Source organism: Cygnus olor, chromosome 4 (assembly GCF_009769625.2).
Source record: "Cygnus olor isolate bCygOlo1 chromosome 4, bCygOlo1.pri.v2, whole genome shotgun sequence".
Taxonomy (NCBI): Eukaryota; Metazoa; Chordata; class Aves; order Anseriformes; family Anatidae; genus Cygnus; species Cygnus olor.
In genome coordinates, this window is record NC_049172.1 from 77,309,056 (window position 1) to 77,320,805 (window position 11,750).

Here is an 11,750-nt window from a genome sequence, read left to right on the forward strand (position 1 = left end):
AGCCCCAGGAGCACCTCCCTCAATTAGCACGTGCCCTGCCCGACCAGCTCTGCCCCCCACCAGCCCAGGACGACCCCCCCAGCAGGAGGCAGGGACCAGAGGGCAGACGGTTTGGGTTAGGAGCGGGGGGCCCCGAGGTGCCACGCACCAGCCCTACCCGTCTCCAAGTAGCCGATCTCCTCCTGCGCTGTCCTCACACCCAGCTCCTGCACGGAAAACCCCCATCGCCCGCGGCTCCTCGCCCCGGGGGTGAGCCTGCAAGCAGCCCCCCTGCCGGGAGGCAGCCCCGGCCCACCCCGCTGTCAGGAAAAGGGGGGCCGGGGCACCCCAGCCCATCCGGCCGCTCCCGTGGCAGAGGTCAGCTCAGAGCAGGGGGTTCCCAGCGCAGCGTGGTGCTGGAGTTACCGCCCGAAGGCAGGGCCGGGATCAATCTGCCCGAATTCCTGCGCAGCCACAGCCCTTCCCACCGCGAATTCCTGCCCTGACCTGAGCGCTGGCAGACGCAGCCCAGCCGGCCCCAGGCCCGCGGGCTCCTTATCCTCCCTCACACCGCGAGGACCAGGACCCTCGTGGGCTGAGGGCTTGGCTGCGGCAGGAGAGGAGGCGGCTGCTGCCGCCAGCCCCATCCTGGAGCCGCGTGCTCAGCTCTCAGCACGGCTGCCAAGCCCGACCCAGCCCAGGCACGCTTCCGCTCCTCCCCAGGGCTGGCACAGCGAGGCGACAAGCAGTGCCGAAGGAGGATGACGGAGCGAGCGTCCCCTCACCTCCCCGGCTCACAGCAGCTCCTCCAGGGCTGCCCAGGCCAATTCCTGCCTGCGGGGCCGCGGCGCTTCCCGGGGCAGCACATCTGTGGCTGCCGCGACGGGCCGGCCCTGCCGCCTGCCTCACGCCTGCCCCGGCTCTGCCCCGCTGACCTGCCCTGGGCCAGGCACCGCCTTGCTCTGCTTCTGCTTCTCCTCGATCTTCTGCCGCAGCAGGAGCAGCACCTGCTCCACCGCGCCCGGCCGGCACTGCACGACCTGACGGATCACCTCATCCGGGAGGGAGAAGTTCAGCTTACTCAAAACCTTCCTGAAAACAAAAAAGGAGCCAAACCGGCAGGCGGGAGGGCAGGGAGGCAGGGCACCGAGCGCCCACGGCCCTGCTGCGAGGGGCAGCGCTCCCCCAGCCCGGCGGGGAGCAGGAAGGCAGGGTGCCCAGCGCCCACGGCCCCGCTGCGAGGGGCAGCGCTCCCCCAGCCCGGCCGGGAGCAGGGAGGCAGGGTGCCCGGCGCCCACGGCCCCGCTGCGAGGGGCAGCGCTCCCCCAGCCTGGCCGGGAGCAGGGCAGCGCCGCCCCGCTACCTGTTGAGGTGGCCCCAGTTGACCAGCTTCTGCGGCGTGGAGCCGGCGGGCACGTAGCTGTGCAGCTGCACCATGGCGGGGAAGAAGAACTTCACCAGCTCGGCTGCCAGCACTGGGGGAGGAGGAGGAGGAGGAGGAGGAGAGGCTCTGGGACACGGGCGGGACGCGGGGCCTGGCCCCACAGCCGCGGCCTAGCCCCCCCCAGGCCCCCGCCCGGCTCCCTGGAGGCCCGGGGCCCCTCGCACCGCCGTCGCTGAAGTCGCGGGCGATGTTCCTGCGGGGCCGGGACAGCGGCACGGCGTCCACCCAGCGGTACAGCGCCCGCAGGCCGCCATCGCCCGCCGCCGGGCCTAGGGCCGCCATGGCGCCCGCCGCGTCGCCATGGCAACGGGGCCGCGCGGGGCATGCTGGGAGCGCGCCGCTGGGTTGCCTGGCAACGGGGGGGGGCAGAAGGGGGGGGCTGGGGGGCCTGAGGGATGGGAGGGGGGTCTCTGAGCAAAGGGGGAAAGGGGGGGTAGGATGAGGTGGGGGGGCTGAGCAATGGGGGGGGCACCAGGGGGTCTTGGGGGTCCTGAGGGATTGGGGTCCTGAGGGATGGGGCCTGGGGGTCTCTGGGCAATGGAGGGAAGGGGGGGTAAAATGAAGGGGTGGGGAGGCCCTGGGGAATTGGGGGGGGGCAGCAAGGGGTCCTGAGGGATGGGGGTCTCTGAGCAATGGGGGGAAGAGGGGGGGTAGGATGAGGTGGGGGGGGGGGCAGCAGGGGGTCCTGAGGGTCTCTGAGCAATGTGGGGAGCTGGGGGTGCAGGACTGAGGAATGGGGGCCTGAGCAATGGGGGAAAGGGGCTCAGGAGAAGGGGTAGGGGGGCTCTGAGCAATAGGGGGGCAACAGGGGGGTCTTGAGGGATGGGGCCCGGGGGGTCTCTGAGCAACGTGGGGACCTGGGGGTGCAGGACCTGGGGGAGGGGGGAGGCCTGGGGGGCCTGGCCCCATGGCGGGGGGTCCCCAAGCCCCATGGGACACCAGGAGAGCCCTGACCCCACGGCGGTGGGGGCCCGGCACAGAGGGGGCCCCCCAGGCCATGGGGACTGGGGGTGGGTCACCGTGGGGCTGCAGCACGGGGGGCCAGCCCGCCCCCCACCCGGCCTCGTTAATTAGAGTGATCATTAGGGCAGCCCTCGCTGTGCAGCCATTAAAGCGAGCCGCCCCCCCGGCCCCCCCAGCCCCGACCGTGGAGGTGGGGGCTTGGGGGGACCCCCACGTCCCAACCCGGGGGGGCTGCAGATGGGGTCTGGCTGGGTCCTGCTGCGGGCGGGGGGCTCAGCACCCACTGCGCCCCTCGCTCCCATTTGCTCCCCAGAACCCCCCATTTTGGGGGATGAGGATGCGGGGGGGGGGGACTAGCAGGAGACCCCCCCCCCCGAGGCCAGCGGCGTGGTGTTGGGGCTGGCAGCAAGCGCTGGGCTCCCCCCGGCCCCCAGCCCAGCCTCCCGCTGCTGGGGCTGGAAGCAATTACAGCCCTGGGCGGGGGGGGGGAGAGGGGGGCAACAACCCGCAGCCCCCAGAGAGGGGCCGGGAGCCCCCTTCCCCTGTATGTACCCCCCCAAAACCCCCCCCCAATGCCACGAGCTGCGGGGGGGGGCACAGGACCCCCCCCCCCCCCAGCTCCTCCAGGGGCGCAGGATCCGGCCCCCGCAGTGGTGCCAGCAGGGCCGTGTGCCCCCCCATGCCGGGTGGGGGGGGGCTGCCCCCGCTTGCCCCCCACCCTCCGTCCGGCAGGGCTGCGGGTCGGGGTCTCGGCACACCCGCACCCCTTTTATTTTCCCCTCTGAAAGGAGAGAAGGGGGCCGGGGACAATGGATGAAAGGCCGGCCACCCAGGCCGGGGCTGCCTGCGCTGTGCCCCCAGCCCCTGCTTTACATGAGAAAGGCTGGCCGGGGGGGCGAGGGGGGGGGGAGGGGACACCCCCAAACTGGACAGATGGACGGACGGACAGATGGACCGGGTCCGAGCCCCCCCCACCACCACCACCAAGCGGGGCCGAGGTTGGGGTCTCGCACAGCTCGGTGGCCTTGGTGCCGCGCGGTGGCACGTGGCGGGGCCGAGCCGGGACCCCCGGAGAATTGGGGGGGGGGGGGCTATGTCCGAGCAGTGGGACGGCCCCCCCCCCGAGTCCCACCACCCATCACCCACGTGCACCCGTCCACGTCCGCCCTCGCACACCCAGCCGTGCCCCCCGACCCCGCACAGCCCCAGCACGTGCCCTGCCGTGCCCCCCCCATAATGCACCCCCCTTGTGCCCCAACAGCCAAGTGTCCCCCCCAAAGTACACCCCCTCCCCATATGCAGCCCCCCAGCCATGCACCCCCTTTGTGCCCCCCCAGCCATAAGCCCCTCCACGCCCCCCCCACTGCACACCCCATGTACAGCCCCCCCCATGCACCCCCCTTGTGCCCCCCCAGTCAAGTGCCCCTCCACACCCCCCCACCGCAAACCCCTTCCCCATATGCAGCCCCCCCCAGCCATGCACCCCCCTTGTGCCCCCCCAGCCAAGTGCCCCTCCACGCCCCCCCCTTCACACCCCCATGTGCAGCCCCCCCCCGCCATACATTCTGCCCGCTGCACATCCTTCTTGTGCACCCCCCCCGACCCTAAACTGCCCCCCCAGGCACCCCCCAAGCCCTGCACCCCCCCGGCCAAGCCCCCCCCCAAGCCCTGTACCCCCCCCCCCCAGCCAGAAACCCCCTCATGCCCCCCCACCCCAAGCCCCCCCGGCCATACACCCCACCCGCAGGCCACACACCCCCACGCGCCCCCAGCCATGCGGCCCCCCCCCCCCAGCCACAACCCCCCCCATGCCCCTCCCCCGCCAGCCACGCAGCACCCCCCCCAACCCCCCCCCCGCCCTACCGACGCCGCACCCCAAACAGCCCCATCCAGCCCCGGCCGTGCCCCCCCCCCCGCCCCGCACTTCCCGGCCCCGTGCCCCCCCCCGCGCCCCCCCCGCGCGGGGCCGGGCTTGCGGCGGGGCCGGGCTCGGGGCGGCGCCGCGCTCCCGCCGCTCGGTGTTATTTTTCGAATAGAAATAGGGGCGGCGGCACCGCGGCCTGCGGGGGCCCCGGCTCCGGCCCGACACCGCCACCGCCCCCCCCCCCCCATTTTATTTTTTATTTTTATTATTTTTATATTTTTTAATTTTCTTTTTCTTCTTTTTTTTATTTTTTTATTTTTATTTTTTAGTTTTAGTTTTTATCTTTTTTTAAATTTTTATCTTTTATTTTTATTTTATTTATTTCGTTTTTATTTTTGTATTATTTTTTATTATTTTTTTATTATTTTCGGTTTCCGCCCCCCCCCCATGGCGGCGCAGAGCGGTCCCAGCCCCCGCCGGCCCCGCGGGCTGCCCGGGCTGGCGGCGCTGCTGGCGGTGGCGGCGGGGGGGGGGGGCCGGGGGTGTCGTCGGGCATGGCGGGGATGTCGCCGGTCACCACGCTGGCTCGCGACATGGACACGCTGGCGGGGCTGGGCAGGTGAGTGGGGGGGGGTGACATGGGGGGTGCTTTTGGGAGGGGTGCTTTTGGGGGGGAGTGATGTTTTGGGGGGGGTGCTTTTGGGGGGGGTGCTTTTGGGGGGGTTCTTTGGGGGGTGCTGTTTCGGGGGCGGTGCTGTTTCGGGGGGGTGCTTTTGGGGAGGGTGTTTTGGGGGGGTAGGTGATGTTTTGGGGGGGTCCCGGGGGGTGATGTTTTGGGGGGGGGGGGGTCCCGGCCGTGGTGCGGGGCTGGGACCGGTGCGGGGCTGCGGGTGCCGGTCCCAGCCCCATGCCCCCCCCCTTGCCCCGCAGCCACTGTGACACTCCCCGGAGGAAGGCTCCGGGGGGGCCCTTCCCGGGCCCCCGGTGCCGCCTGGCCCGCGCCTCCTCAGGCTCGTCCCAGGACTCCGCCACCTCCGACGCCTCGGATGCGGGTGAGTTTGGGGGGGGGCACGGGGGGGGGTCCCTCGTGGGGCAGCAGAGCCCCCCCCACGCACCCCAACCCCTCCTGCTACCCCTGCCCTGTCCCCCCAGGAGTGGGCCTCGACTCCCCCACGCAGGAGGACCCCGAAGCCCTGGAGGACGTGTGAGTGCCCCCCCCAAAGGGACCCCCCCCCGTACCCCAATAGCACCGCGTGGGGGGTGGATCAGGGGTTGCAAACAGTCAGGAGCAGCCCCCCCCCCCCCCCCCCCCGGCAACACCACCCTGCACGGAGCCGCCTTTACCCAAAAACCAGCCGGGGGGGGGCAGGAAGCCGCAGCCTGTTCCGGGTGGTGCTGGGCGCTGGGGGAGGGGGGGGGGGGGGGGCAGGATGGGGGGGCTGCAGGCGGGCCCTGTCCCCCCCCCGTGTCTCCCCCGTGTCCCCCCTGTGTCCCCCCCGGCCGTTGGCAGCGAGGGGGCGGCGGGCAGATGGCCGGTGCGTCCCCGCGGCGCCGGGGGCCAGATGGCGGGGGCAGCGCTGGTGGCCCCCATTTGCATACAGGTGGGGAGCGGGGCTGCGGGACCACCCGCGGGCCCTGCACAGCCTAACCCCCCCCCCCCCCCCCCCCTCCCCAGGGCCGTGCATGAGCCAGAAGCAGCCTGGGGGGGGGGGGGGGGTTGGTGCTGGAGCTGGGGCCTGGGGGCAGCATTGAGTGTCCCCCCCCCCCCCCCCCAAAAGCACTGCCCGGCGTGGGGGTCCGACGCCCCCGGACCACGGCTCCGCTCTCCCCGCAGCTTCGAGAAGGCCGTGCTGGAGGCCGGGAGGGTCGTCACCGAGTAAGTTTGGGGGGCTGCCCCCTGTCCCCGGACCCCCCCGGGTCTGGTTCACGCCTGCAGGGGTCCCTGTCCCAGGGCTCTTTTGGGGGGGGGGGGTGTCCACGGCATCCTGGGGGGGCACGTTGTATATATCGTACCTGGGGCGCCTTCTCCGTGGTTTATTCCCTTCCTTTTCCTGCTTTCTGCAGCAACAAGCTCCTCATCCGGAGAATCCACTCGCTGCCGGTAAGTCCTGGGGGGGGGGCAAATCCTGCTGCGGGTCCGCCCGGGAGGAGGCTGGAGCAGGGAGCACGGGACCGTGACAGTCCTGGGGGGGGCCGTGCAGCACCTCTCACCCCCCCTCTGCCCCGCAGCCGCGGCTCCTGGGGGCCAGCCCAGCCCTGAGGAACATCTCCAACTGCAGCGAGTTCAACAGCCCGCCGGCGAGAGAGCAGCAGGGGCAGCCCCGGGACGATGTGAGGGGGGCAGCCGGGCTGGGGGGGCTCGGGGAGGGGGCAGAGGGCTGCTATAACGCTGTGCCCCCCCCCCCCCGTCCTTCCCGCAGGAGGGGTTCGTGTTTAAGAAGCCCCAGAGGCCGGGGCACCGCAGCCGGCTGCAGGCGTCGGAGGGGGGCTCGGGGAAGGAGCCCTTCGCACAGAGACCCAGCTCCGCGCCCAACCTGCTGGTGAGGGGGGCCGGGGGGCTGGGGGGGGGGGCGCTGGGGGGTGCTGCTGCTGTTCACAGGAACCACAGGAGCAAATCTGTGTGCCTGGACACCCGTGGGTGTGGGGGTGGCACCAGTGAGGGTGGCACCAGCGAGGGTATCGGGGTGCCCCATATCCCAGTGGGGCCCCTGAGCCACGGGCTGTCCCCCCACCCAGTTCGACACCCCCGAGAAAGAAAACCTGCCCGAGGGCGAGAGCCCCGTGGTGCTGCGCCGGTGCTCCCTCACCTCCTCCATGGCCGAGGAGGACGACGATGGCTTCATGGAGATCCTGGACGAGGAGGAGATGAAGGTAGGGAGGGCTCTGCTCTGCCTCAGGGGCTGTGTCTGGGGAGCAGCCCCTGCCCCTCTGCAGCACCGTGCCCCCCCCCCCCATGTTCCCCCCCTTTTTTGGCTGCGCCGAGTTCCCGGGGTGGGCTAATCCCTATGGCTGGTAAAGCCGAGGGGGTGTCGGAGCTCAGGGACACCCCAAAACTGGGAGCGGGGTGACTGAGCTGCCTGCAGCTGCCGTCCCCCCCAGGGGGCAAGGGGGCAGCAGGGCTGAGCCCCCTCACGCTCTTCCCCACCACCGTGGCAGCAGAGCGACGCGGAGGTGCCGCCGGGGATGGCGAGCCTGCTGACCGCCCCGCTGGTGAAGAAGGAGGAGGCAGAGCCGGTAGGTGCAGCCCCCCGAAGAGGGGGGGCCTGGCCGGGAGCCCCCGGGCCGCTCCCCGCTGGGGGCTCAGAGCCGTGGCCCCTGGCAGAGGGGCTGCGGGGTGGGCAGCGGCAGCCCCGGGGCTTGGGGCACGTCGTGGGCTGCTGTGGGCTGCTGGAGCTGGATCCTCGCCCTGGCGGGACCAGCGGAGCCCACGGGACCCTCGTGGGGTTCTCCCCCCAGCAGCGCCCCGCCAAGCGCAGCAAGTGCCGGCAGCTCTTCCGCTCGCCCTCGATGCCCAGCAGCGTCATCCGGCCCATCCTGAAGCGCCTCGAGCGGCCCCACGACAGGGACACCCCCGTCAAAACCAAGCGGCGCAGGAGCGTGGCCGGCACCCCGGGCGAGGTGGCGGAGCCGGTGGGTGACGGCGGGGGCGGTGGCGAGGGGCCCCCTGCCCGCGCCGGGCCCCGCACCCACGCCTGGGGGTTGTTTTTTTTGTCCCGTTCCTTCGCAGAAAGCGCGGCTGATGCGCTCCAGGTCCTTCTGCCAGGAGGAGATTGAGAACATGCTGGCCAACGACCACCGGGAGCTCATCGGAGACTTCTCCAAGGTGGGGGCCTGGGGGTGCTGGAGGTCACGGGGTGCCCTCAACCCCCCCAAAACCGAGGGTGGCCGCAGAGCCCTGCTGGGGGAACAACACCCGGGCGGGGAGCCTGGGCCGGGTGGGCGCCCCCGGTCAGCCCCTGACCCCGCACAACGCCTCCAGGCCTACCTGCTGCAGACGGTGGAGGGCAAGCACCAGGACCTCAAGTACATTTCCCCCGAAATGGTAAGGGAGCGGCCCCGAGAGCCCCCCCGCCTCGCCCCCAATGCCGGCGGGGGCTGACGGGCTCCTCGCTCCCCGCAGATGGTGGCGGTGCTGAGCGGGCAGTTCAGCAGCTTCATCGAGAGCTGCGTGATCGTGGACTGCAGGTACCCCTACGAGTACGAGGGAGGCCACATCAAGGTCAGAACCGCTGCTGCGCCCCGGGGGCTCGCCCTGCCCTTTCGGAGGGGGGTGGTATTAAAAATATCAAACGCCAGGGGTTCGGGACGCTCTAAAGGTGCTGAGCATCTTCGCAGAGGGTGCTGTGAGGGTGCCTGGGGTGGCGTGGGGGGGGTCACCCCGACGAAGCCCGGGAGGTGGGGGGCTGAAGGCGCCTCCTCTTCCCCGCAGGGTGCTGTCAACCTGCCGATGGAGCAGGACGTGGAGGAGTTCCTGCTGAAGAAGCCCATCGTGCCCTTCGACGCGACCAAGCGCGTGATCGTCATCTTCCACTGCGAGTTCTCCTCCGAGCGGGGGCCCAGGATGTACGTTGGGGCCGGGGGGCTCTTGGGGACTGGGGGCTTTTGGGGCCGGGGGCTCTTGGGGCCCGGCACGGCCCGGGCAAGGGCTGCCCCGAGCATTCTCTGCCCCCCTCCCATCGCCGTCCCGCTGCCCAGGTGCCGCTTTGTCCGGGAGAAGGACCGTGCCTGCAACGAGTACCCCCACCTGCACTACCCCGAGCTCTACGTCTTGAAGGGGGGGTACCGGGAGTTCTTCCCCCAGTACCAGGTGAGCCTCCCCCAAACCCCCACCCCCCGCCCGGGGCCGAGCCAGCCGCCGGTGGCAGCCCCCCCCCCCGCCCCCCCCCCATCCCCCGGGGCCGGGGCCGCGTGCCCCTCTGACGGGGCCGCGTGCCCCGCAGGCGCACTGCGAGCCGCAGGACTACCGGCCCATGCACCACGCCGACTTCAAGGAGGACCTGCGCAAGTGCCGCCTCAAGAGCCGCACCTGGGCGGGCGAGCGCAGCCGCCGGGAGCTCTACAGCCGCCTCAACAACTGCTGAGTCCCGGGGGCACCGGGGGAGGGGACCGGGGGCGGCCCCGGGGAGCCCGGCCGGGACCGGGGGGGTGGGCCCAGGCCCCGTCCCCCAGCACTTGCAGCCCCCTCCCGGGGCTCCGTGCCCGCCCGTTGTACCGGGGGGCCGCAGAGAAGCACTTAGAGCCGCCCCCCCCCCCCCCCGGATGGGTGCCCCCGGTAAGGCCGCGGGGGGGTGGGGGGGGGAGGCGGGGCCGCGCCGTGTGACCGCGCCGGGCAATAAACGGGGCCGGGGCCTGGCGGGCCGCGTCCGCCCGGGGGCGCTTCCGGGTACGGGCAGCGGCTTCACCGCCTCGCCCTCCCTGCTCGCCTTTCCGCCAATTAGAGCGCGTCTTCCGCGTCGGCTCGGCCAATCGCGTCGCGCCAATCGCGTCACGTGCAGGGGGCCGGCCGCGAGCCTCGCCGCCCGCACCCGGTTCTCCCGTCGCCCACCAATCGGATCCGAGCGTCTCCGCGTCAGCCAATCGCGGGCGGAGGGGGGCGCTTAGCCCTGCCCCGCTCCCACGTGACGCTTGGCGGGCCGGGGTCGCGGCGCGGCGTTGCCATGGTGCGGGCGTTCCTGCTGCTGGCGCCGGGCGGCCCCGGCCCCGGCCCTGGCCACGCCCCCGGCCACGCCCCCTGCCGCCTGCTGCTGGCGCGCGCCTTCGCCCCCCCGGGGACCCCCCCCGGGACCCCCCCCGGGTCCCCCCCCCGGCAGCGCCTCCGCCGCAAGGAGCAGCTGCTGGCCGTGGCCAGGTACGGGGGGGGGGCGGGGGGATGCCCCGGGGGGGCGGGGCTCGGAGGGACCCCCCCGTAACCCCCACCCCCCGGGGCTGCGGGACCCCCCCAGGGGGAGTCCTGTTTGGGGGGGGGGGAGGGGGCTTGGTGGGAGGGCTGTGGACCCCCCCCAGTATCCCCAGGGCTGGGGGACCTCCATTGTGGGGGGAGGTCTGGGCACAGTGGGACCCCCCTGCACCCTCCCCACTGGGACCCCCAGGCCGTGGGACCCCCCTGCACCCTCCCCACTGGGACCCCTGGGCCGTGGGACCCCCCTGCACCCTCCCCACTGGGACCCCCAGGCCGTGGGACCCCCCCCAGTGGGAATCCCATTTGTTGGGGGCGGGGGAGGCAGGGCTCGGTGGGAGGGCTGTGGACCCCCCCCCCAATACCCCCAGGGATGGGGGACCCCCATTTGGGGGGGGGGCCTGAGCTCGGTGGAACCCCCCTGCACCCCCCCCACTGGGACCCCTGGGCCGTGGGACCCCCCCAGTGGGAACCCCATTTGTTGCGGGGGGGTCTGGGCTCAGTGGGAGGGCTGTGGACCCCCCCACTCCGTCCCCCCAATACCCCCAAGGATGGGGCAGCCTCATTTGGGGAGGGATAAGGCTCGGTGGGAGGGCTGTGGACCCCCCCCAATACCCCCCAGGATGACGCGGCCCCATTTTGGGGGGTGCAGGGCCCGGCGGGACCCCCGGGGCCGTACGTCCGTACGGCCCCGGGGGTCCCGCCGAGCCCTGCCCCCCCCCCCCAGCAAGGCGTTAACCTTGCCCACGTGGGGGGGTCCTCACCCAAATCCCCCCCGCGCCCCCCGCAGGCAGGTCGCCTCCCACTGCCACCTTCACCAAGCATCCTCCGGCCGCCCCCCGGCCCCGCCGCTTCCCGAGGACCCCCCGTCCCTCCACAACGCCCCGGGGGGGCTCTTCCGGCTGCCCCCCGGCGACCCCTTCCCCCAAGGGACCTCGGTCGCCTGGCTGGCGGCCCCCAACCTCGCCTTCGCCCTGGTCTGCGACCCCCGGGAGAACCTGGCGCTGGCCGAGGGCACCCTGCGGCACCTCGCCCCCCGCCTGCTGGCCACCCTGCGCCCCCCCGGCACCGGCGTCCTGCTGCGGCCCGACGCCGCCGACCTCCTCCTCGACCGGCTCCTGCCCCACGGGCAGCTCCTCTTCCTCAGCGAGCGCTTCCTCCAGGCCGCGGACCGCGAGCTGTCACGCTGAGCTGGAAGCCCCGGGGCTCGGTTTTTGGGGGGGGGAAACGGGGGGGAAAAAAGGGCTGCGGCTGGGCTCTGGGGGAGCGCGGCGGGGGATGAAGCGACGTGGTGGTGAAGGGTGGGCTGTCGTTGGTGAAGGGTGGGGTGTCGTCGGTTTAACGCACGGCGAGGGCTGCGGGGCGGGGAGGTGTGCTGCTGGCGGGGGGGGGGGCGGGTTGGTGGTGGGGTGAGCGGGGTCTGAAATCATTGAATGGGGGGGGATGGAGTGGGATAGGGTAGAGCAGGGCGGAACGGCGTGGAACGGGATGGACTCGAGTGGAACGGAATCATTTAGACTGGAAAAGACCCTTAAGATGAAATCCAGCCATCGACCTGGCACCGCCAAGCGCACCGCTGAACCGTGTCCCTAACTTGGTTTATT

The 11,750-nt window shown here is 72.2% G+C and overlaps 3 protein-coding genes across 16 annotated transcripts in view; 2 read left to right on the plus strand and 1 right to left on the minus strand.

Annotated features, from left to right (window-relative positions):
* The window catches only part of C4H20orf27 (chromosome 4 C20orf27 homolog), a 15,846-nt gene extending 14,087 nt beyond the window's left edge, over positions 1–1,759 (minus strand). For 2 of the 12 annotated variants that reach the window (XR_005819457.1, XM_040555759.1), the window contains exons 1-4: positions 1,588–1,756; positions 1,343–1,454; positions 915–1,071; positions 149–206 (exon numbers count right to left, since the gene is read on the minus strand). Coding sequence is in view for 11 of the 12 variants with exons in the window: in XM_040555759.1 (XP_040411693.1) it covers positions 149–206; positions 915–1,071; positions 1,343–1,454; positions 1,588–1,705 (445 nt within the window). In the remaining variant the exon portion in view is untranslated. Of the gene's footprint in view, positions 1–148; positions 207–914; positions 1,072–1,342; positions 1,455–1,587 lie in introns of all 12 variants that reach the window. The other 10 variants (XM_040555757.1, XM_040555761.1, XM_040555756.1 and 7 more) reach the window with 8 other exon arrangements.
* Positions 1,760–4,645: 2,886 nt separating this feature from the next.
* On the plus strand, positions 4,646–9,684 carry CDC25B (cell division cycle 25B). Of its 3 annotated transcripts, none has more exons than XM_040556242.1 (16): positions 4,646–4,869; positions 5,181–5,302; positions 5,403–5,454; positions 6,085–6,126; positions 6,315–6,351; positions 6,480–6,581; positions 6,671–6,790; positions 6,987–7,121; positions 7,407–7,484; positions 7,707–7,880; positions 7,978–8,073; positions 8,230–8,292; positions 8,371–8,469; positions 8,680–8,813; positions 8,946–9,057; positions 9,191–9,684. In XM_040556242.1, exons 1-16 carry the CDS (start codon positions 4,805–4,807, stop codon positions 9,329–9,331), a joined length of 1,572 nt encoding a protein of 523 aa, XP_040412176.1. In that variant the 5' UTR covers positions 4,646–4,804; the 3' UTR covers positions 9,332–9,684. The 3 variants fall into 3 exon arrangements, with proteins under 3 accessions (XP_040412176.1, XP_040412174.1, XP_040412175.1); XM_040556240.1 differs by having other exon boundaries at positions 4,663–4,869; positions 7,410–7,484; XM_040556241.1 differs by having other exon boundaries at positions 4,664–4,869; positions 7,710–7,880.
* Positions 9,685–9,713: 29 nt separating this feature from the next.
* On the plus strand, positions 9,714–11,445 carry AP5S1 (adaptor related protein complex 5 subunit sigma 1). Its single transcript, XM_040556243.1, has 2 exons — positions 9,714–10,098; positions 10,937–11,445. Exons 1-2 carry the CDS (start codon positions 9,908–9,910, stop codon positions 11,334–11,336), a joined length of 591 nt encoding a protein of 196 aa, XP_040412177.1. The 5' UTR covers positions 9,714–9,907; the 3' UTR covers positions 11,337–11,445.
* Positions 11,446–11,750: the final 305 nt, after the last annotated feature.